This window comes from Phalacrocorax carbo, chromosome Z, assembly GCF_963921805.1.
Source record: "Phalacrocorax carbo chromosome Z, bPhaCar2.1, whole genome shotgun sequence".
Classification (NCBI taxonomy): Eukaryota; Metazoa; Chordata; class Aves; order Suliformes; family Phalacrocoracidae; genus Phalacrocorax; species Phalacrocorax carbo.
In genome coordinates, this window is record NC_087548.1 from 67,979,370 (window position 1) to 68,004,232 (window position 24,863).

Below are 24,863 nucleotides of genomic sequence, written 5' to 3' on the forward strand. Positions count from 1 at the left end.
GCCACTCTGCTCAGAGGTGAAATTCGCCCAGCGGGACTGGCTATTTAGGCACTTACAGGACACAGTGGCTGCTCTGCTTACAGGAGCAGCCGCTGCCCGGCAGTAAGTGTTTGCAGAATAGAGCTCTAACGCAAGTGGGACACCCTATTAAGGTCTAATCTGCTCCTGCCCTGCTTCCTGAAAATTAAATGGAAGAAAGTTTATCTCACTTATGTGTGGAAGGTTGTTTCTCAGTATGTACTAGACTAACGCATTAGTAACAGAGCGAATAGACTGATTTCTTGCATTTGTGTGAAACCCTTCTCTACCTAACAACCATCTGGTACACATTAATATCTTCACAAAGCCCTAGCTTTCCATTACGAAGAAGTTCTCTATGTATTTGCAGCATATGGTTCAGGAAATCTTTTTTCAGAAAATGTGTCCCTTAGGCACATATTTCCTCTAGATTACTGTATTAAGAAATGTTTTTCTTTAACCATACTTATGGCTTTTCCGTAGAATTCCCCCTTTAAGCACACCTAAAGTGCAAGTGTCTGGACAGAGATATGGGCATATAAATGCATATCATACACAGGCATAAAATATGATTGCTACTTGGCAAGATGTTCTTCTCTTTTACCTCCTTATCAAGCTATGACTAATTGCTTTCTTATGTTGAGTGCAGCACTATTTGTAGGCTGACCAAATATTGTACACATTACTGCGGTTGCTGAATGGGGTATTAACTTGGAGACTGGAACCCCATGAATGCTGGCACTGTGGTTTAGTCCTTAGGGAAAATAAGACGTGGAAATCTCATAATTTCAATTTTCTGGCCTGTTCTCAGTCCTGTTGTTTCTCTTATTTCTTGGGGATGAGCACACGAGTTGACAAATGTAAAATGGTATAAGGGTGAAAGTTTTCATGTTCCAGCATATTCTTGTTTCAGGACGGCATGTATTTTCAGTCACTGGACCTCTACCTGTTGTTTTGGAAACACACAGTCCTGCTGGAAGACTGCTGCGGAGCAGGCAGCATATTTGGATCGGAGTCCATCATCCATATAACTGTGTGTTACCAATGCCCCTAGCCATTCTGTGGCTTAAGGAAACTTTTTAGAAGTGGATAATATTTGGCTTTTCTTTTCTATTTGAGTGACGTTAAAAGCTCTGTCTTCAACAAAATACAGCCTCTAATTCACTGTGTTAAAGAAAGATGGCTGGGGGAAACCACACTTCCTATCATGAGAAGTAAAAAATAATACAGTGCCCTTGTCAGTGTAAGCCTTCAGCATGAGGTCCAGAGCTAAACTGTGTTAATGATTAGCTGTAGTAGCTGAAGGATGGCTGCATGGTGAGAATGCTGTGAACCTGAACAATTTTCCCTGCTAAGCATACCAGTCACAGGAGTTAGTTGTGTCCATGTCCTATGCAAAACACTGTCCAAAGTGCTGCTATATATAACCCTGTGCAGTAAATCAAAAAGGCTCCTCAAAAATATACAGAGGAGCACAGACATTTTCTTCCTCTATAAGGTGATTAATATTGAGCAGGACTTCTTTAAATCATAGCAGCATCTTAATAGAAGCTGCAGCTTTTTTGCTGAGTTCATCGGTAGTTCACCCCCATGAAGCTGGTGAAAGGGCTGGATAAAATGTAACACAGGGGTGCATCGAAAACCTTGGGAGCATTGGTGGCCAGTATTTAGATTTTTGATTGCTAGAGTGAAATTGGGGACCTAGGTTCATCAGATCTCTGTGCGCTTCTGAGAGCTGGGGCTGGATGGCTTTAGAAGTCACCTAACGCAGTCTTTTTGAGATAAAGCTTCCAAAAGCTTTATGCTTATCCAGTCACTGTTTAAAATAACATACAGAAGCACAGTCTCTACCTGCCCAGACCCGTGCCTTTGCTGTGAGGCTCTAAATTTGGGCTCCCTGTGTTGCTCTATCTCTGCTCCAGTAAGCCTCAAATTATTTTTCTGAGCAGTGAAACAACATCAAGGGAAGGAGCGAACAGAGGGTCCCTGCTAGGGCAGTCTGTAGCCTGGTGGCTGGTCTCCCCTCCAAGGGAGACTCACATCTAAGGAAGGAGAATTAATTTGCAGGGATGTTAAAAAGGAAAAAGCAGAAAGGAGGGCTGCTGTCACTCTGTCCGGCGGTATCTGAAGAGAAAGCATTATCTGCCATTCTGTCTGTGAATAATCTGATTCTGTTAGTTTGTGTTTGAGCATGTTTCAAAAACCACTCTTTGGATGAGCTCTTTCAAGAAAGTAGGTAAATAGAATTACTCCACATCAAATTACCCAGGCCCAGAGCTGCCTAAGCCCTGCTGAAAATAACTCAGTTTTGGTTCATATGCCAAAAGGGAACTTTCAGAGACGTGTGCATTTTTAAGGTCAAAATGTTGTAGTGTGGATGGATTTGCAGTGCCCCCTCCCCAGCAGCAACAGAACAGCCTGAGCCACTAGGAAGTCCAGGTTGGAGCCATCCTCCAGAGACCATAGACTCCAAGAATTTTCGGTGCTGCTGTACTTCTCAGGATCTAGCTGAAAAGGATGTATGAATCTACAAATACATCTCTGTCACAGCCAAACTGCTGTTAAAATTGTGCGGTGTTTTCAGCAGGACATGTCTTGTGAACATGCTGTTTGTTGGGGTGTATTTGATCCGTGAGGAGTGCGTCAGCCTTATTCAGAACAGCAGTAACCCTATCCAGACCAGTTATAATGGAAAAAGGGCGTACAAGACCTCCATCCTAAGAGGAGGCTGTGGCAGCAGTCATGGATTCTTGGGCAGATCCATGTAGTAAGGCGTTGTCTTCACTGTCACTCTGAGCAGAAATGATGTTCAGTTTCATGCTTGCCTCAGATCCATTTTGGACCATCAGCTCAGACAGGACTGATGGCGAGGGTGCAAGTGGGTGTGAGCAGCTGACAGGCCCAGCATGTTTCCCATCTAGAGGGCGGTGCCGTGGTGTGAGCAAGCCAGTGCTGGGCAGTCCTTCGTTCCACCAAGGGCATGGGGCAGAGAGCCACTAACATAGCCATTTTGTAGCTCTGTTGGAGTTCCCCTTCAGTTTCGGTCATATTAGGAGTTGTTCCATTTTAAATTGTTTTTAAAATTGCTTTTCAAATAAGCCAGTACCAGATAGCAGGGGCTGATGCTTTAGTGTCTGTCAGGTATGTGTACTGAATCCAGCCAAAGGACGCTTGGCTCAGATGAAGTGTGCTCACACTCTTCCACATGCATTTAACTCTGTTGAGTAAAAGCATGTAAACACGAGCTCAGTGGCAGCCCGAGGTGTGTGCACACCTCTTAACACCCTCTGCCTGACTGATCTGGAAGTTTCAAAATCTCTGTTTCCTTGGGGCAATGCTTTGAAGGACTTTTGAAACATTGCTCAGCCTAAGACAAGATGTTTGCCCATCACAGAAGGAAAGCAGTGCGTGCATTCCTGAGCGTGGTGAGGTAGCATGGTAAGTGACTAATGAGACTTGTCTTCCCTACCTGTATTTATAATGTAAACAGGACACTCCAGTTCCCTAGTCCCAAGCACCACCACTTCTGACTCTCGCGCTCGACAGGGTTATGATGCTAGGGGACGCATGCTGGATTGGAAGGATCCGCTTGGTTCATCTGAAAATACAGATCCATATGTGGCAGTTTCATCCCATAATCATCAAGACAAGAAGGGTAAGGCCTTGGAAATGATGTCCTGTCGTGGGGGAGGGGGAGGAGAACTAAAGTGTAACTGCTTCCAGCTGGTTCGGAGTAACATGTAATAAAACTCCTGTGCTATAATTAAAAGCTTATCGTAAAGCCTGAAACTAAACAGCCAATCTCAGACTCAGTCCTAGATAATTCACTGCCTGAGGAAACCACACAAAACAAACAGAAGTGTGTGCCTTTGCAGTGTGTGTTATGCATATGTATGGGAAGGAGGGAAACAGTGGGGATATAGCTCCCTTTAAACTTGATCTCCCTCGTTGTCTGGCAGAGGAAGATCCATTGTTCTTATGGGTGCACTTGTATATTGCCTTGTTGTCTGAATTCCCAGGGCAGCACAGCAGATCTCGGATGATTTCACATTATTTCTGTCTCTCAATGACAGGCAGAGGTACTGAAGGTCTGCTTTAGTTTAACCATTAAAGTAAAACTGACAGTAGTCCTAGCCACTAGGCCTAAGTTCCACTGTCTTCAGTGAGACCTGAGCATCAAATACCTTTTGAGAGTCAGGGCTGAGGAGGTCATTAGTGTATTTTAAAAGACACGAAGGTGACTGTTGGTGGAGCAAGATCCATGTTGCATTTTTAAAGCACCAAAAGGTTAGTTAGGATTTAGGTGTTGCTTCACAGTGTTCAGCCCTGTGCTGAAGCATACTTGGGTCTAATACAAGCGACAGCTCTGTAATTTGGCCTCCAGGCCTTGCTGCTGTACATACAGAGGATTAGGCAGAGAATTACCTAAACTTGCCACTTGAATGTGCTTAGAGAAGGAGAGGCTTTTCTCCACTGTAAAGATGGCAGTGCCTTCTCATTCCATCTTGGCCCTCCATCATTCTTCCAGCTCCTTTTAATCTGTGTCTCAAAGAGGTTAAAATGGTTCCTTTGTAAATAGGGGACTTAGGTTCACATAGCTCCACTGCCTAGAGAGATCTGAGTCCTTGTTATTCTTCTCCAGGGTGTTCTTAGATCACTTCTTTCAATCTCTTCTCTGTTGAAGATGTTTCGCTCTCTGTATGGACTAATTAAGTACCCAGTGGACCAGGAGGAGGATGGGTATGAGCAAAACCCACTTGCTGAGTGGTTAGGGCACTCACCAGGGGCAAGAACACACATGAGCTTCAGACCTTTCTGCTATGAATACTTGATATAAAACACTTAAAATATTAATTGAAATGTGGATCCAATCTCTATTGTTCATGCATTTTACATTAAAAACTCATTAGATAAAAGCATCAGCTGTTCTGGAGAAGCTACTGACATGCCAGACCTGCTGCTTTGCATTGTCTGCCCAAACTAGTAGGTTACTAAATCATACTCCATCCCCTCTCTCTGACCCAGTGAATCTTGAATTCTCTGCATTGGCTGTGGAGACTGCAAGCAGCGGGTAATGAGCATGTTAACATTGCAGAACAGTCCTCAGCAGGGCTGCGTGAACAGCTGGTGGCGGTCTGGACCCAGACTGTGAATTCAATGCCTGTTATTCACAAAAGCCCCAGACACAGTGCCTCCCACAGTCCTGGGATATCCTGGATTTCTCACTGAACTCCCCAGGATTGACCTCAAAGAGCCTTCCTGGTTCATAGTCATGAAAGCAATGGGCATCACCTGGCTGGCCCAGCACAGAGAAAGCCTAAAGTGCTTTTGCAGCTGAGGAGGCCGGTCAAATTAGGCAGGAGATGCAGTAAAATTTCCTGAGATGCCATGGCAAACGTTAATCTAGTAGCCTTGGCTTTTAGACTTGGTGGCAGGAAATGCAATATGAAAGTCTGAATCCCCTCAGGCAGAGGATGCAAACTTGTCTCCCACCTCCTAGCAATGAGCAAGGAAAACCTGCCATTTGCTCTTCTTCCTTCAACTGGCTTCTAGAAGCATCCCCTGTTTGAACAGTTTTTTTCAAAGCTTGGTCCTATAGACATTCTGGAAGAATAACTGCAAGTCTAAAGCAAAAAAGTTAATTTCTAGAACCTGATCAGGCTTACATGTGAGTTAAGCACAGAGCTCCTCTGCACCCTGCAGACCGGTGGGCTGCTGAACCTCGGCAGAGGAAGAATTTCAGGCAGCTGCAATGCTCAAACTCAAAACCATAACTTAAGATGCAGGGGACTGGGGGTGCTAAAGACAGAAACTCAGATTCCTAACTCCTGCTTAAGCTCAGTTGGAGTTATCGACCTCATTTTTTTAATTCCTCAGTCCTTGCTCTTCAGCTGTAGAAGGGCAATTCAGAGGAAGTGATTTCTGGGTATCACGTATGTAGAGGAGGGAGGCAGATAAGCCTGCATGCTCTTCTAAAGATTGCATGTGATTTACCTAGCACTTGTCTTTCCTCTCAGGAATAAATCGGTGATAATGCTGACAGCCAAATAATACGGCTTTTCTCTTTTTTTTGTCCAGCCTGTTAGTAACATCTGGTATTCAAAATGCTTGAGGTGAGGGGATATTTCTTAGAAAATTCAGTGTTCCCTCTTCTGAAAGCAAGTGGTGTCTTTCTCTCCTCCACCCTGAGAGGAGGGGATATCATTAACCAGATTTGATGAGGAAGGAAGGAAGAGATCCTTGAACCAGTCTCTTCTGCTGGCATCAGACAGGGGAGCGGTGTCAGAAACCACAGATAGTGGAAGATCTGGCCTTTTATGTACCCAGAGGAATGCAGAGACATGTATGCATTTTAATGGCACTATTTGTTATGTGTGGGTCCCTACTTCACAAATCTTTTGAGAAGCAATGCTTAATAGATGGAAATCTAGCTCTTAAAAGCATCTTGTATGCCAGTAGCAGCTTCCAGAAGAGCATGCAGTGAAAATATTAATAAATGTGTAGCTGTTGGATTCTAATCATTTTCGCTTCAATTCACTGACTGATGAGGTGGCTTACATTCAATAGTTTCCTCCCCAGGGAGTGATGGTTACCAGAGAGCCTTATTAGCACTTGACAGGGTCATTTAAATATCATGCATTCTTTGGTGCCTAATTATGAATATTGACAAAGCTGGAAGCAGTCTACATGCAATCAAAACAATGGCGGCAGAGGTGACCGCATGGTTGTTTACCATTACCATCTACTTGTGTGTTGTTACTCCTTGCCTTGCCCAGTCAGAGCTGGTTGGCTCCAAAATTACTATTGATTTGTTGTTTTAAAAGGGCAAAGGAAAGAGTTCTTACACAAAATTAAATCAGAAAATGTTACGCTTACTATCCTTTTATCAAGATTTTGTTTTCACTTTTGCTGTAATTTCTTTTATTTTCACACATTCACAGAGAAAATTTTTTTTTTTTTAACATTTTCTCTTTGTTTTGCAAGGTGCTTTGTGGTGTTCTTCATCGGTTGTGTCTAATCCTTTGGACAGTTTTCTTTCTTTTCCTGTGCTCACAAATGACTTCTTACTGATTGTACTAATTGTACAGAATCCACTTGCTGCTTTCTCTTCTGTAACACGGGTGCTTTGATGATGTCACATCCATCCATATGCTTCACTTTTAATTCGGTGCAGGCATCTTGGGGAATATCTGTGGGGGCGTGAAGAGGGGGGTTCTTTAAAAGGGTTGACTCATGGGAATGTGACATTTGTGTGCCACAGCTTTAGTAGCTAAATATACTCTGGGATTGTTGTTTCTGAGCTACATCACATTTCTTGCCAAGATGAAAATGTGTAGTGCAACCCATAGAGTGGGAACTATGTGTTGCCATCCCACTGGCATTTTCAATTTGGCTGTTAAGGAATCTGCCCTTCCTATTACAGAACAAAAAAGAAAAAAATTCAGCTCTGATTGGGCAAACTGCACCCCTCTTTCCTGCATCTCCTACCCAGGGGAAAAAAAAAAAATAACCCCATTCTGGGGTATGTTTATGTTTTGTTTCATTTCTTGCTTGTTTTAATGTTAATTTAATCGTGTGTTTCTCACCTTTGTCAAAACAGTTTCCCTAACCTTGCGGTCTAACCTTCCCCCCTGCTGCCATTGTACTTGGTCTCCCTCCCTCCACAGCGATGAAGCTCCTCCTGTGGAGTACTCCAAGGCTTTACCCTCTACACCCCAGTAGTGCTGTAGCGCTGTGTCTCTCTGCAGTCATTCCACTAACGAAGGGGGGAGTAGACACATACCACTCATAGAGAGGCCTTCGTGAAGAAAACAAAGTGATTTTCTTCAGGAGTAGCTGGCCTTGCCCCTCATTACCCTGCTGCCCTTCTCTGCTGCCTCCTGTCCTTCCTGCCTCCCTTCAGAAATGCCTCATGTTTTTCAAGTCCTGGGTTCATTAGCACAAATGCGGCCAGTTTTCTCACTGCTCAGTTTTCTCACTTGCCTCCTAAATGCCTGAAGCTTGCCTTTTAATCGTGGTGTTGATAAATTGGTTGCAGACTCAGCTGATGATTTTGTGGGCCTGCTACAGCTTCTTCTCTGCAGCATTCAGGTAGACATGGCTGAGCTGGGCACTGAATGATGAAAGCGTAATGTTGCTGTTAGTAGGCTTAATGTTTGTATTCTTACTTGTCTCAATGCTCATTAAGTGAAGAGTATGAGGTGGTATCTGCTTTCCTTAACAAGCCTGTTGTCACTATCCAAGTAACAATGGGAAAAAGCTGATCAGAAGCGGGATGTGGTGGACACAGTTTACAGAGTTAAGAGTTGCTGGTGTATTTGGATCTCAAGAATGCTCCTGCAGATATACTACCTGGTAGAACCTATTATGGTATAGATTGTAGAATCTAAATTGTTATTATTAATAACTGCAGCCCTTTCTTTGGTACAGAAATCATTAGCAACAGTCAACTCCTCCATTTGGAGAGGGCTGAGCTCTTGGGAAACCCAAGGGCTGTTCATTTCAAAACCTGACTCCAGAAGGTATTTCATATTGTATACAAGTGGCAGCGTTACTAAATTTTACTGTGATTATCGCTACTTGAAAGATTTGCCAAGTGCTGACAATGCGTGTCTCTGGAGAGTCTGCAAATGTTCAGGCAAATTCTGCTGCAGTGAGACAGAATTATATGAAACTTCAGGTACAGCAATGATAAAGAACATAAAGTGCTGATTTAACAACATAGTTTACAAGGAGACATGAAATGAGAGGAAAAAAACAAACTGTGGCAAAGCAAAGGTTTGGACTCTTTTTTGCATAAATTAAACAACTGGTGTTCATCATGGGGGGGCTGAGTTTTTTACCAGGAATTATGTTTGCAGAGTATGCTTTTACACAAAAATGATGTTTTATGGTAATATGTGCAAGGATCTAAAAGATTCAAAGTGTGTTTTATCAGAGGCTGCAGGGGGAAGCTGTTGTTATCTTGCTGGCACTTTGTAATAATTCTGAAGAGGATTTAAAGTGGCACAAAATTTGTCAAAACTTATTCTTTGAGTCAGTGTTGCATATCTGGCGGGGGGCAGGGGGGAGGCTTGGATTTTCAAGATGAAGCAAATACTATGTATTTGATCCATGTTGTCCTGAAGGAACATCTGTCAGAAGGAACTGACTGACTGTAAAAAAAGTGTTAGGCTAATGGGAGAAGGAGTTGGACTGTAGTCAGTGCTGCCTGGACAGGGCTTGGGAAGACTATAAACTCAAAGCATGTGGCCTGGAGGAAAGTACACAAACATGGCTATTCTTTCCTGTGTCTCAAACCATTGTGTGCACAAACATAAAAGCAGATTGAAGTGCTCTGCAGTTCACTAACAGCTTCAAGTGCTGAGGAAACAATGAAGATTGAACGGGACTGGATCCTTTGCTTACTATACTTTTAAGTCTTTTGCTCACAGTCTAGTAAGAGTGCTGTGAGAAAGGGGGCAGGGAATTTGCCCTTATTCTGTCTATGGTTCTGTAGCATTTGGCTGAGATTTGAAGTGAGAGGTGTAGTTACTTGAAGCTGTAGTGCTTCACAAAGGGACTTTACCTACCCAAGACAAGATGACAAGGGACTTAGTCCATTTAAACTTTTATAGATCCACATCTAGATTAAAACCTGCTTACTTTTCCCATTAGGATTTAAACAGAGGTTGGCTGGATGAATCTGTGCTAAACAAAGCCCTATAGATTATTTTTTTTCTAAAACGTTCTTAGGTAAATTAGCATCAGCTTACTGTAAACATCCTGTTTCTAGAGGTGGGACTTATTTATATTTGTCACATATACTAGCTGCTTGGGTGGAATACTAAAAAAAATATTTTTAAAACAAACAAGCAACCTTATATGCATCTAGAATGGCTCTAATGAGTAGCTCATCCAGGAACTGAATGTCTCAGAGACTTAGCATGGCATACCTGCTGTGGAGTGCCATTTTAGCACTGTACCAGATAAATATCAGAAAGCCACTGTTAGCAGCTAAATGGGACCAAATTTCTCAGCAGAGTTTTTAATGGCTAGATACCTGTGTCATCAGACCAGGCTAATAACTAGCAAACATGCCAGAAGACTGACGACCTCACCGTGCTAGAGTCACTGCTATCCTGTGACATGCACCAGAGGGCTGTGCAGTCAGGATTAAGGGAACACACCAGACTCATCCAGAGGAATGACACTGATCCTTCCTCTGTTCTGTCTTTCATGTCTAAACTGTCTGCTCCCAGGGCTAGAGACAGCTAATCATCTCAGATTGCATCCTCAAGTTCAAACAGTGGCAGTAGAAAACTAGATGCTAATTAATAAAATGGAAATGTTGTATAAAATTGATGAAAGAAGAATGCTGGGAGAGTGTTTCTAACAACACACTTTCTTCAAACTTGTTTTCATTGTATTTTTGTACATTTCTATAAGAACAAGAGTGAAGAGACCGAGAAGAGAAAAGGCATGCAGAAAATATGATAGAAACTAAGTCCCTGGGCAGGGCCACATCCTTAAGCCTATTTTAATAAAAAATGGGGATTGTAATAGAATACAGGGCAGTGATTTAGTGTGTCTTCCCTGTGACTAAATCTTCCTTTCAAACCTTACATAAAAAACCCAGCTCATTTAGTCACAGATTTTCTATAGTAACCTTCTGAAAATGTAAGGAGAGGAACAGTTTTCACTGAAAAAGATAGGCAAGGGTAAGGAAATAAAAATAATTGAGAGGGTATACTCCAACACACACCAACTTCCTGTGCCACACCTAAAGAAAGTCTATATTTCAGCACTGGCACTAACTTAAAATTTGCAGAAATCAAAATGTTTCTACGTTTCACTAACAGTACGGATATGAGATTTAACTAGAAGAAGTGGAAAAGTGAGTAGCAAGATTAGAACGAAGAGACGTTTTTTATTTAGAAGGCAAAAAAAAGACATCATTGTTAGTAGAAGAGGTTGGGGCGATGTGCAACTCCTGGTTATGAAAACTATCAACAGCGCTTCTTTCTAAATGTCCCCAAATTACTGCATCCTACAAATAAAAGAAGGGTGAAGTTTAAAATAGGGCTTATCAAATGTCAAATGTGGCTGCAGGAAACAGCAGGTGTCCTTGACCTGTAATTGTCTGTTTGCATAGATTTAAAGTCAGGCTATCCATTTCCAGGCTACAATGAGCAGTAGAAGCCTGTCTTACTAAAGCAGGGGAAAACTGTCATTGCCCCAGGACCTTGATCTGCTTTTTCAATAAAAGAGGCCACGTCTAATTTGTCAAGGCAGCTGCTCAGGGTTCAGGGCATTAGAGCTATTGTGTGATGGGCTAGATCCCCAGCTGCATTCATCTACAGTCACCCGGTGAGGACAGCTCGGTGGAGGAACACAGACTGCCTCGTGCTCTTGTTTGACCCTTGTAGCACTGGCATATTTATCAAGAGCTGGGAATTTGCTGTAGGGTATGCTGGCCACACAGGGCCACTACTCTATCTGGAAATAGCAAAGCATAATTGATGGACAGCATGTTAAGTAACCCCAAGTTTCGTTTCTGTGATGTTTATATTGAGTGCAGGGAGACATTGTGCCATACAACTGTGCTGAACTGGGAGGACAACCTAGCCGTTTAAATAAGAGATTTCTGAAACTGCTTTGAAATTTGAAGGGAATTAAGAGCAGAAAAGCAAGTAGCTGAAAGACCCTTAAAGTGCCTTTTGGTGTTAATGCCAGTGTACAATTAAAATGTCAAAATGCTATTAAAGATATTTGAACAATTAATTTTTCTCATATAGAATGTGCCTAGTTTCAATAATTGTATTAATTAATAGGTAAGATGTCTTGTAGTAATTTTACATTGACCTAAACATCGGCAGTCCTGGTTCAGAGCACTTCTAATGCAATCTGTGGACTGCAAACTGTTTAATTACATGTCTCTGTACAAAACACCACCTACATTCTTCTCATCTAGATAACCTTTTAGTGAATGGTATCAACATCTCTTTTCAGTATGTAAGAAGGATCTAGACTGACTCTCTTCCTTTTTTGTTTAGTTTTCTTTAAGACTGTAAAAAAGGCGAGCTCAATTCTTTGTCAGGATGGACTGGTGCTTACTGATTAACAGCATGCTGTTAATTAAAAAAAAAACCTGGAGAGGGCATAATTTAGATTTGCCATGTTAATTTTTTTTGAACATTAAATACAGATAATAAATGTCAATGTGTTTGGAAAGGAGTCATTCCTAAGAATATCCCTAATTTAGTCCGGTGTTACTTCGAGCTCTTTGATAGTCATTTAGTGAGACAATATAGTCTCCGGTATATGATTACTGTAGCTATGACTTTTGCTGCATATTAATCCTGTGTTCTAAGATTTTCTGTTCTGGTAGCTGAGAAAGAGGATAGGGAAAAATATGGTGTTATTCTCATGCTACAAAAAAGAGTCTTAAGGGCATTTTATTGAGAGGTTTTGAAGCAGATAGTGCAAATTTACCATTATATCAAAAACGTGCATCCTGACATCCCCATGAGGGGAAAAAAGAGCTTCATTGGCCAAGCTGTAAGTTTTTGAAAAATCTCAGTCCCTCATACCCAGAAGACACTTGTCACAGTTAGGCAACTAAATACACAGACAACTCTGTGTACGTTGAGCATTAGTGCTGTGACTGATATGCACTTTAACCATCAGCAGATAGTCTGACAGCTCTCCCTGCCCCAGTGGATCAGAATAAGCCAGAGTCCCTGCTGAAGTAGATTTCAAGAGCTCCATTGGCATTAGAATTGCTTAGGGCAGTTTATAGAGAAGTTGCTCAAGAAGCATTAAGAGGCATTTCTGGCACAGCTGTACAATGCAACAAACATTTGGTAATGGCTAACGGCATATTCATCACCAACTTTGTGTTGGCCGGGAAGAATACCTGTAATAGTCTGAAATAGTGAGTCCCAGTGGATAGCCTCCAGATCACTTCCAGCCTCCCACATCTACCAAAGTGGTTAGCCCTGGATATTAAACTGTAGTTCTCCCACCAGCAACCAAAGATTGCTATCTTCTGTGAAATAAAATCTCAGATGAAGTTGCAGCTTAATAGCATTGTCACAACTGGGCATAAACTAGACAGTTCTTTTATATGCCCAACAAGAGTTTTTTTAATTGGAAAATAACACCAGCTGCATGCTGTCAATAATATGCCATCTTGTTCATGCTCCATCCCATCTTACCCACAATTGTGACAGAAAATAAAAGAACAGCTGTTAAAAAAAAGGGGGGGAAGACAGCACATTTTTAAAGCCCTGCAAAGCTACTGATATTCACTATCATGTTCTTGTAGAAAGAAACAGAGGGGTTTTTTTGGAGGGCCTGAAAGGTCTGCAGTTACTAAACACAAACAGAATCAGCACAGACAGGGAATTTAAGGATGCACAGAAACACCTCCTGAACAGCAGCATACTGAAGTCTTCATTAAAATCATTCCAAAAGTCTTTTGAGAAGCACATATTTTCCAGGTGTTTCCTTATTCATTAAATCAGAAAACTATACTGAACTCCTGTTTGGAAGAAAGCAGGGTGAGTGAGACAGAAGCCATAATGCTGGGTAATCACTGAGTACCGCTTGTTTTTAAAGAAGCTAACAGAAATGTTCTTGTCGTGTCGTGCAGAAAAGGCCGTTGGTAGTTTCTTTGAATCTGTGGTCAGCACTGGACAAATTCAATTCCTGCCACCAGCTTATAGCTCCCATCAAACAGTTCAACAATTCTCCAAGTGTATTCATCACTGAATGAGTCCCAATCAGTGGCTCTCAAAGGAAAGCACAGAGCAGGAGTGCCCTCTGTCCCTTCTTCTGCCTGCTCTCCCCACTGAACCTCTTGCATTCACCACAGAGCCTGCCCAGAGGTTTGGGCAATCACAGCTCATAATAAAGAACATAAAGAGCACTGCTCTTTTTTTGCAGATAGCGTTCATCTTTATCTCTACAAAACACTAGTCTCTATTCAATGTCTTAAAGAGGTCTTACAGTCCTGCAGCACTTTATATGTTTTTTGTCTAAATATGACCAAGCTACAGGAATGCCCTGAGGCACTCATCCAGTAAGACCAATTAATTTTCCATACCCAGGGGGATTTGTATATCTCAGTGCACAGTTCTCACTTATTGAACTAAGTTACTAATAACAAATCGGTGAGTACTTTCATATACCCAGCATCAAGACCCGGAAAGAAAATACAGTTTACCTCTTCTTAATCTTGGCAAGACATCTTGATAACATCAGCTGTACTTCCACAAAAGGTTTGGTCTCACCTACACTGTGTTTAGAAAGGAGGGAAGAGAATAAATATATATTACTGAGAGAAAAGAGATTGTGATAAAATTTGTTAGGGTCCCAATGCTAGGAAAAAATGAGGCTTTAACCTCTCACATGGAAACTTGTATATCTGTAGATCAGTAAATATATTTTGAGAACTAGTCTACAGATACAAAAAAAAAGCCAGTTATGTTCCTTGCTATAGCATCTACCTTCATGTTGATTAACTAGCAGTGCAAGCTGCCTAGTTTGTCTGCAGCAGTGGAAAATACTGGCTTAAAGAAAGAGCATGAGCAGAAACTGAACAGACAGTACAGTAAATCCAGAAAATGGAGATTTGATCCAGTACCAGAACTGAGTGGAAGGCTGGGGACTTTGTATTGCATAAAGACTTCTGCTTGTGAGATGTGTGATAAAGCAAATATACAGGTACATCTGCCTGGCCTGCTGCTGGACAGTCGGTGTCTGGATGGGCTTTGAATGTATATCAGAGAAGACAGTAATTTGCACACACTACTGTGGCTAGATTGCTGCTAGCCCCAGAGCAGCTTTCTTGGAGCTGGGCCAGGTACCTGCTTGCTAAAGTATGTCCTCTGAGATGAAGCTACAGGTTCACTTCATCCAGGGAAGCAGACTGGCCAGAGTAATCACTGAGGACGTTAAAAAAAATGCACAGACGGGAAAGATCAATGAAGTTATGGCATCAAAGTGTAAATATATATGCAGCGCCTGCAAGGTGGGGAGGTGATAAAAGAAATTAGGTCAAAAGTTGCAGAGAACTATAAATTTGACAGAAAATGCATGAAGGAAGCCACCACCACTGGCGACAGAAAATTAAGTAGGTGAGATAGAGATGATAGCCGCACCAGGACAGGAAGTCCATCAGGGAAATGCTGTCTTTTACCTCGGGATGTGGCTGGAGTAACCCTGCTTGCTTTACGGGAGATACTGTGGATTTGAGTGAATCTGAGAGGAAAGAAGGCTTCTGATTTTTATTCTGATTTTTATTGGAAGACTAGTGAGATAGAGAAAAAGATCTAGCAGTAAAATTAGTCTTGCTGACTGTTATGGCCAGTGTTTCAAACTCATTGCAATTCCTCAGTCACTTAGTGTGTTGAAAGGCAGATGAGTTTATGGGACTGCAGTGTGGAGGGAAATGACAAAACTAACATCAGAAATGTATAAGCTATTTTTCGCCTACAGCACCAGCCCTGCAAATATTTCTAGAACAAGCAGTCTTGTCTTTTACTGATCACTGGGGCATGTTTTAATTCTTAAGTCCAGGTCTTTTGACTACACTTGCAGTGTTCATAAATGTAGGAGAAATGAAGAGTTAATCCACAGTGTTTGCTTTCTGTCACAAAATATACAGTTTAATGACAGAAGGGGTTTCATCCTCCCTCTGTGTAAGACCAGACATAACATGGGGTCCAGGCATGATCCTAACATGCACCATCAACCCAGCTGTGAGCAGATGGACTATCCCTAAGAAATACAGTGTGTGTGCATGAGTAAACATTGTTGGCCTGGTCACATAGTTGTTCAACAGTTTAATAGTCATTCCCAGGGACCTCATGGAATAGGAGATACAGGGTACAGTCTTATTATTTAAATGTCTTAGATGTTTAATAGATGCCTCCTTCGTTAGTTTAGCTGTAATATGTTTAGTCACACTAGCTGCTCAAAACTAACATTCCCATTTTTGTGTCTTTAAAAAAGATCAGAGCTGATGAGGAAACAATTTTTGCTTTTAGGTCATATGCAGTGTTTGAAATTTAGCCCCAATTCTTCCATAAGGCTGCTTTGAGCTTCAGCCGTCTAAGCAGAGCTGCTTATGTTGACATTCAGCAAACTTCACTTTTCCATGTTTGCAGAAAGGCCATAGTTCAAAACAGGCTGTAAAAAAGAGGAGGAAAAGCCACAGAATTTCTCAGTGACAGCTTCTCTTTCCTTGACACTGTTCATAAAAACTGCTTCCAGAAAGGCACTGGGCTGCCCAGAATACGTAATGCCCACAGCAGAGGGAAAAAAAAAATACAGCATTTGTACTGTGCCGTCAGAGGAGCTTCATGCAGTGAAATGGGAGCTGTGAAGAAGAGAGATTCGCTTTGTAGGCTACGACAACTTCTCTGGAGCCCTGAAATCATGCTGGGTGGAGAATGGACTGAGAGCAGCCCTGAGGAGAAGGACTTGTGGGTGTGGGTTGATGAGCAGCTCAACATGACCCCTGCAATGTGCACTGGCAGCCCAGAAAGCCAACCATATCATGGACCGCATGAAAAGAAGCATGGCCAGCAGGATAAGGGAGGTGATTCTGCCCCTCTACTTCACTCTCATGGGACCTGACCTGGAGTACTGCATTCAGCTCTGGGGCCCCCAACATAAGGGCATGGATCTGTCAGAGGGAGTCCAGAGAAGGACCACAAAAATTGTCAGAGGGCTGGAGAGGGATTTTTTACAAGGGCATGTAGCAACAAGGACAAGGGACAGCAGTTTTAAACTGGAAGAGGGTAGATTTAGATTGGATGTAAGGAAGAAATTCTTCCCTGTGAGGGTGGTGAGGCACTGGAACAGGTTGCCCAGAGAAGTTGTGGATGCCCCAACGCTGGAAGTGTTCAAGGCCAGATTGAATGGGGCTTTGAACAACCTGATCTAGTGGAAGGTGTTCCTGTGCATGGCAGGGGAGTTGGAACTAGATCTTTAAGGTTCCATCTGACCCAAACCGTTCTATAATTCTATGATTCTACAATTCATATTCAGCCAAACATACATAAATCTGTTTTAACCCAGCTATGAAAGATCCCCTGAAGTAAATTAATAAAGAGCAGCTGGATATGTTTAAGCTCATCCCAGGCAGAGTAGAAAGGTCCCAGAATGTGCACTGAGCTTTTTTTTTTTAATGCCATTAGAAGAAATGCAGAGGACTTTAAAGGAAACTTGTGTTTTAAGATGCACAGTAGCATAAAGTTTGCCTCTGCCGAGACAAGCTACAAAAGAATTAATTTTCTTTGACATTTCAATTTTGTACAGCTTGTTTTAACTACTGTGAATGCCTGCGTTTTACTTTTTAAAGGACCTGCTTATTCTCTGCTTATTCTCTATCACACAGGGGCATCTAGAATTATCATTGCTCACTGGGAAAGAGTGAGAGGTGAAGGCAAGTACTGAAACCAGGAAAGTTCAAAATGATCAGCCACTGCATACCACCTGCCAGTGGGAGGAAGGTTGTCAAGCACTTTCTAGTGCAAGAACTGGCCTTGAGCCTAGCCACTGGGACAAATAAAATTGGTCTGGCATCAGAACTATAATGACTTTCATCATTACATTAGAGATCCAGGAGGCTGTGTATCTTAGACCTTCTCCCATACCTTCAAACCTAATAAACTGGTTTATTTACAGAGATACTGCTTAGAAGTAACACAATTAAAAAAGCTTTAAGGGCTTGCTATTCCAGTCCTTTTCAGGTCTGCTTCCCCTTTGTTTCAGTGGGGGTGGGAATTGTCTGAGCATGGATTTGCTGGTTCAGATGTTGTAATTTCCATCTATAACAATCCCTTTCAAAACAGAATGGCTTGTTTCTACTTTCTGAAAATTCACAAGTGTAGCCATGGTGTAGGTTTTGTATGGCTACTGTGGCATGCAGAAAAATTGGACTGCAGACTCATAATTAAACTAAAAACAGATAATTGAAATCCATTCTGAAAATGTAGCTTCAAGACTTACAGGTTGTCTCATGTGGACATGGTGGAGTCATTTGTCTCACCTTTCTTGCTTAATTTATCCAGCTTTAAAAACATACAAGATTGAAAATTCTCCGTCTTCCCATTGAGAGCAAAGCCACCTGTTGATCTCCCCTCTTTTAGTAAGTTACAACCATCTTTCTTCTACAGACAGTCATGTCGACAGTCATTCATCAAAAGTAGAGAGAAGTGATATAATTTGGACCATGCGAAAGGAAAAATAAAACCACCCTTAGAGATCAATAGATGAACCTATCCTGGAGGGATTCCTGCTGAAATAGGTCTGATTAAAGGGCCAAAAAAACCTTACAGAGGCCACTGTGGCTGATCTGATTGTTTAGAACCTTTTCAAGGCTGTGTTATGTGTTACTTCAGGCACGTTATATATTGATTTTCTTTTCATAGTTCTGAAGTACGGTTTCTCCTCATACTTCTAATGATCTCCAGGTCTCTTGCAACTGAAGTTTTTTTCTTTAGCAGAATCATTCTTTTCTTCAAGTGCTTGCATCCTCTTTCTGTTTGCAGGATATCTCAGACTGCTAGCTTGGGCAACTGGCTTTGAGAGCTGTAGGACAGAATCTGGGGGGAGATGGGTCGCTCTTCTCAGCACAGTCATGCAAAACTTAGAGTTGCAGACTGTTACAAATCAACAATACAGCTTTACTGTGAGGGAAGGGGGGGGAAAGCATTCTCCAGCAGCCTTAACTATGAATGTTTGAGCTGTTTTTTTTCTAGCTGCTGACATGGAGGGGCCAGAAAAACGAATACTGGGTAGAATGGCACTGAGTCAGCAGAACAAGTCCTTGCAGCCAGGAAGAAGATAAAGGAAAAAGCTTACTGTTTTCAAGAAAGCAGTTCCAATAAAATGACAAACATCAAATCATTGAGATTATAGTGTGGTTGGTTTATGTCAAACTTTGAAATTATTCCTTCAAGAAAAACAATGAGATAAGATCACAGAAATGCATGGTAGACTCTGGTCATTCCTGAATGTGTTATCACACTAAATCTGGGTGTCCAGTCTGAATTCATCTGAATTTTTTTATTCCTGTTGCTGGTTAAAAAGGAGGAAGAAAGCTTGTTAATACCTGCAGGGATTTTCCAGGCTGAAAGAGTCTTTTAGCAGCATGAGACTGCCTGTAAACACAGTTCTAACACCTGGAGACACATGTTGAAAACCTATTCAGTGGTATTTAAAAAAGATATTCTGAAGCCCGTAAAAACGTCCATTCATAGTGAGTCTATACCAGTGTTTCTTACAAGTGTAAGCATAGGGAGATGTGCATTAGACAGAGAAGTTTGCACTGAAGAGTGAAATTAACGGCAAGGTTTCCTCCTTAAATAACAACAGTAAAGAAATCGCTGTGCCTTTCTGGAACAGTGGCTTGTTCTGTGCAAAGTCTCAACTGACTTTGTAGGTGTTGGAGATGGAAGCGCTCTCATTCCCGTTTAGCTACAAAGGTGAAGTTTAAGATGGCAATGACACTCGCTTTCTTATGGCTGTTATGTGTGGTATAGACATGAATATTACCTTATTCCTTGATAGTTATTCCCTCACTTTCCTGCCAAAACATTATTCTTCATTTCCCACCTCTGTGTTTCAGTTTTGTGTGTGCCACCATTTTCGGTTATTACTTTACCATCTGTTGCAAGCAACTTTGGAAAGCTAGACAATGACAGCTCCCTGTGGAGGTGATCACAGAGCATTCTTGGTGCACATGTCATGTGGTCGTGGTACACCTCTCATGGCCATACACCATTTCTGGGGCAGAGGTGTCTTTGTGTCCACTACAGCTAACTGTAGTGCTCGAACTGAAAGGCATTGGTTTTGGTGACAGGTAACTAGGTTATTCACACACAGGAACTTGTAGTTATAGAAGCGAGTATTGCTCTGCCCTGTTCTTGTTATTCTTACTGACTTCTGCTTGGCTGTGAAAGAAGGCAGCATCCAGGCTATTGTATCACTAAAACAGCCTCACATTAAGCCATTCAAACTGGGAAGTAGTTTGTTGTTTGTACATGCTAAAAGGACACAGCTCTTTTGCTGTGCCTCTGGACTTGAGGTCTCCTTTCTGCAGATGCCTGGTAATTGCTGTTCTCCCGAGACAGACACCTTGCTTCAGATCTCTTTCCAGGTAGACCTTTGATCAATACTTTTCAATTGCAACTTTTCAGCAGGTTTTAGCTCACTTTCATTTGCTTCTGAGAAAATAAGTCAAAAGACTTTTCAGAAGCCGAAAGGTATCATACTTAATGTTTCCCCATAAAAATTAAGCCATTTATCCTGCCAAAAAAAGAAGTTTGTCCAGTTTAATGTAACTTATTCTTGGCAAATTTGCTTTGTCTGTTTTTTTTTTTTGTTTGGGTTTTGTTGTTGTTGTTTTTTATAATTACGTCATCATCCTTTGGATGCTAATAAAATAGATTGTTTAATCACTTGTAGTGTCATTCCCATTCTAAAAATTAGGCTGGCAGTTCTGTCGTTTGTTAGGTCCTCCATTTCGCTCATCTCAAAGGCATCCAGAGCTTTTTGCTTTTCCAGAGCTCTTGATGCCCATATTTTCTCCAGCATTCTCCAAGATACTGCACAGTTCTTATGCAGTCAAGGACAAATCCCTTTAGGCAACTTGAAAACACCTACCTTATCGAAATATTTTTACATCTTTTCTCTCTTCTGGTCTGCATTTATTCCCTGACTTTGTTACATTTCTGATCACAGATCAGAGTGGGGATTTTTCCTGAAAAGTGAAGCAGGAAAAGGAGTAAATTCTTCAGTCTCCATGTCTTTCCTTATCTGTCTTCTTTTACTGAAGTTTGTTGTACTTATAGTCATTATTCCTATTAAATTATGCTCATGCCATGTATTCTTTAGAATTATGAACTCTATTCCTTTGTGATTATTTCATCCTAATTATACTTCTGCCCTCAGAAGTTCTTTCCTGTTAGAATTACAAGGAGCAGAACTTCATCAGCATTTTTGTACAATAATACTCTCAGCATGGTGCGCGCCTTGCTTTTTAACTTGTTTTTTAGCATATATAGAGGTACAGTCCTAACCCTTGAATACTTTTGTTAATGGGTGAAAAGAAGAAGCCTCATCCCCTTCCTGCTTACATTGATGTAGTATACTGTAGATGTGTACTATGGTATCACCTCTGATCTTTTCTCTCTTTCACTCGAAGACATTCAACAAGTCTGCTTCTCACCTTTTCCAGAACTTCAGAAAAAGTATATGTATTATTGACATAAAATTTAACATCTCCTTGCCTTTTTACCCAACTACCTTTAGTGAACAAGCTAGATCAATACTCTACTCATGTGATTTATCCAAGCACTAGCTCATTTCAGAATTGAAACTCTTCAAAGGTTTGGAAACATTTTTCTCAATGTCCTCTTAACCAACCAGCCAGCCAACACTGTGTACCTTACCTACAAGCTCTGCTGGAAGAAAGAATGAATTATGTATAGCAGAATAATACAGTACCATATCAGGTCTTGCCTCTCATTAGATGAGTAAGAAGAGGTGATTTTGCATGTTCCAGACTGTTACAGTACAGGGCATACTGACTGAGAAAATGAATGGGGATGTTAGGAGATGCAGACAAAAGGACATGGGATGAAATTACAGAAAGTTAGTGGGGGAGGAAGGATCAGGTTGTCTATGGGAATCAGAATGGCCATGAAAAGTGGAGGATATCAGGTGACCAGCCTGGCTCTTTTAGTAGCCAGAAATAATAGCACATCATGTGGGAAGACCCTGAAGTCATAAGTCTGGTTGTGATTTGCAAGGGACAGAGCTTGACTTAACTTGAAGACTTCAGGGAGATAGATAAGTGTCAGCACGTTTGTGGCATTAGCAACATTTAAGGTCTGGTCCTTGAAGGAGCAAATATTTAACTTTGTCTATGTCTTTGAAGCTTTTTGAGTTTTACTACTACTTTTACAACCATGCCTCTCCCAAGTATAAATTAATACAGGTAATTCTGTCAACAATATGTGATTATGTGATCCTGTGACTCTGTGAATATCCCTTTGCAAAGAATAGCTGGTTATTAACCATGGTAATATGTCTCCATGTACTACAGAAAACAGTCAAGAATATGGACCACATAAAATGAAATAAGCAATGTATTTTCACATTTGAAAAGATCATATTGTAAACAAACAGGGAAGTGCTAGCCATAATATTTTAAAAGTAAGATTTTATTTAGAATAATTGTTTTATTATTAAAAATAATATAAAAATAATACAGGGATATTTTATCAATCATATTTTACAGTCTGCTTCCATAGCATTTTATGCAGCCACCCCAGTCATAACGTCTTAGTGCATAATGTCTTAGAAGGATGTTAGATAATACATAAGACTTTTCTATAGCAGATATTTTCTCAAAGCTGGGAGTCTGAATACTTTACTTGACTTTAAAAATTTAAGCCCTACATTTTTCTGATTATTTTCTCTATTTATTTTAATTCATTGAATAATGAGTGCTAGTGAATGATGCTGGACTGAGCCTTGGGGAACATGTTCTGTAAGAACAACAGGATAGGTAAAAGCACACACAATGCAGTCTGTAAAATGGCACAAACACTGTCCTATCTGTTTGGTTCAAACTGGCTTGTTTTGGGGACACAGTTGGGATCACACACATGCTTATTCCTCCCATTCTGTGGGTGCAGTTACTACTGATGCTAGGGGCTTGAGATGTTGATTGACAATGACTGCAATCATCAGCCTACTTCATATTAGATTTTTCTCCCCTGTGGTCATGACAGTAGGAGGCTGAACATTCCTTGTACTTTTTCATTACTTGATTGTATCTATTCCATAAACATTAATGCAGCGTCAAATCTTGCCCATCTTATTTCATTTAAGTTAAAGTTGTTGAGATTGCTTGCATAACTAAAGACACATGGATGTGATCCATGATAAAAAATAAATTATGTCATTAATCTGACATTGTGTCCAGAGAAGATCCACCTCCCTAGAGCAAAGCCACAAATGTTAAATATCCTTTAACTCTAATATAGAAAACATAATAAACATCAGGAAGGTTTTAGCTCAAGAGGAACTAGCTGGAATCAGACTGGTCTGAGACCCTCATAAATTTCTGCTGATAAAACACCTGCAGCATGAGTGACATCATTTCAGCTACCCCTTTCTTGAACACGCATGGTCATTCAGTCTGAACTGTGTGGTAATTCTGTAACATGAGTTGTAATGATTCAAGATCCATTGGTAATGTAAAATTGAACATTTCATGTTGCTTTTGTATGCAGTGATGCAGGTTTGTGCTTAAGGCTATCATTTGCAGAGTAGGGCTCTGCAGAAGGCTAAGGATGGAGAACAACCTCACTTAGCCAGTAGAAAATGTCAGACATGGATGTGAGCTATAAGCCATTCCCTCACATCCTATCACCGGACACGTGAGGGAGATCAGCACTTCCCTCTCCACTATCCATCATAATGAAGTTTTAGGTAGCAAAGAGGTCTCGTGTTCTCTAAGCTGAACAAACCAAGTCTCTTCAGCCCCTCCTCATCAGTCATGCCCTTTATTCTTCTCACTGTCTTTGTTGCCCTCCTTTAGACACATTCTAATATTTTTATATAGTTGGCCCTTTTGGCCACCAGGGCATGTTGTTGACCCATATTGAGATTTACATCAACCAAAACTGCCAGATCCCTTTCCGCAAGGCTGCACTCCAGCATTGTCCCCTGCTCTGTACATAAAATGATATTAACATTAAGCTAATAAAGCATGACTTTCCCTTCATGAACCTGTGCTGGCTTCACCATTAGGTGCTTACACCTTCAGGCAGGGAACTGAGCAGGGATTTTGAGCATTTTTCATGCAATAAACATTGGACTTAAGTGCTCAAAGGGGCATATCTCTGAGAAGTTTGTGCGTGAAAGGTGTCCATGAAAATTAGGCTTTTTAGGTTGAAGCTTTCCTTAACTTCACACCCAGCAATGCATTTCTGGATAAGACCTAGCACTTCCCTGACCATCCTTCCCACCCATTTAAGGCTCTCTATTTCTGATTCTCCAGTTAATGACCACAGACAGTTTTACAAGTGTCTCAAAATGCTGCAGAGTCTAGCTTGTAAATATCACCAGGTGTAAGGTCCACAGCAGACCAACACATTTGCAGTGAAATGTAGTTAACTGCTGACTGTGCCATAACCACTAGCCTGTGCTTCTGGTCTATATACTGCAATTTTGTATGTGGATTTAAATTACAGAGGTAGGTTCTACCGCCTCTTGTTAAGTACTGATGACAAAGAATAGAAAAAACTGCCTCTTAAAAAGCTGCTGGGCTTGAAAAGAGGGTTCTTTTAGAAACACTTAATTTGAAGATTGTTTCTAATTATATATTGTTTTCTGAGATTTACTTTCCTCCCCTTACTCTTTTTACTATTAAGACATTTATATGAATGCAGGATCTTGTTTTCTTAAGCAATCATCCACTCTCGCTATTTATTCTCCTCATGAAATCATAATCCTCTGTTTGTTATAGCACAATAACTTTTGTGGCAGCCAGCTGTGATGTCACACACAGGCGCTTATGATTTCAAGAGCTGTTTTGATTTTAAATATAAAGTTCCTATGTTGTAAGCAAATATCCCTTGTCCATGTAAATGCTGTGATTAAATGGGAACAGAAAAATATATGCTATGGAAGCAATACTATACCTAGCCAGAATACTTGTTAAAGGTTTCTGTGACAGAGCAGCAACTTCTTCAGTGCTCTTTTAACATAGTTTGCTGAGGAGTATTTTGCATTTGGTTCTAATTCTGGGTCACTAATACCTTGTCTGCCAAATA

At 41.1% G+C, this 24,863-nt stretch overlaps 1 protein-coding gene across 5 annotated transcripts in view; it reads left to right on the plus strand.

The window, feature by feature from the left end:
• Positions 1-24,863, plus strand: part of SEMA6A (semaphorin 6A) — a 115,723-nt gene that overhangs the window by 85,499 nt on the left and 5,361 nt on the right. For 4 of the 5 annotated variants that reach the window (XM_064439178.1, XM_064439181.1, XM_064439180.1 and 1 more), the window contains one exon: positions 3,509-3,673. The exons of the other annotated variant lie outside the window; for it this stretch is intronic. In XM_064439178.1, the coding sequence (XP_064295248.1) occupies positions 3,509-3,673 (165 nt within the window). The remainder of the gene's footprint in view (positions 1-3,508; positions 3,674-24,863) is intronic. 5 annotated transcript variants of the gene reach the window in all.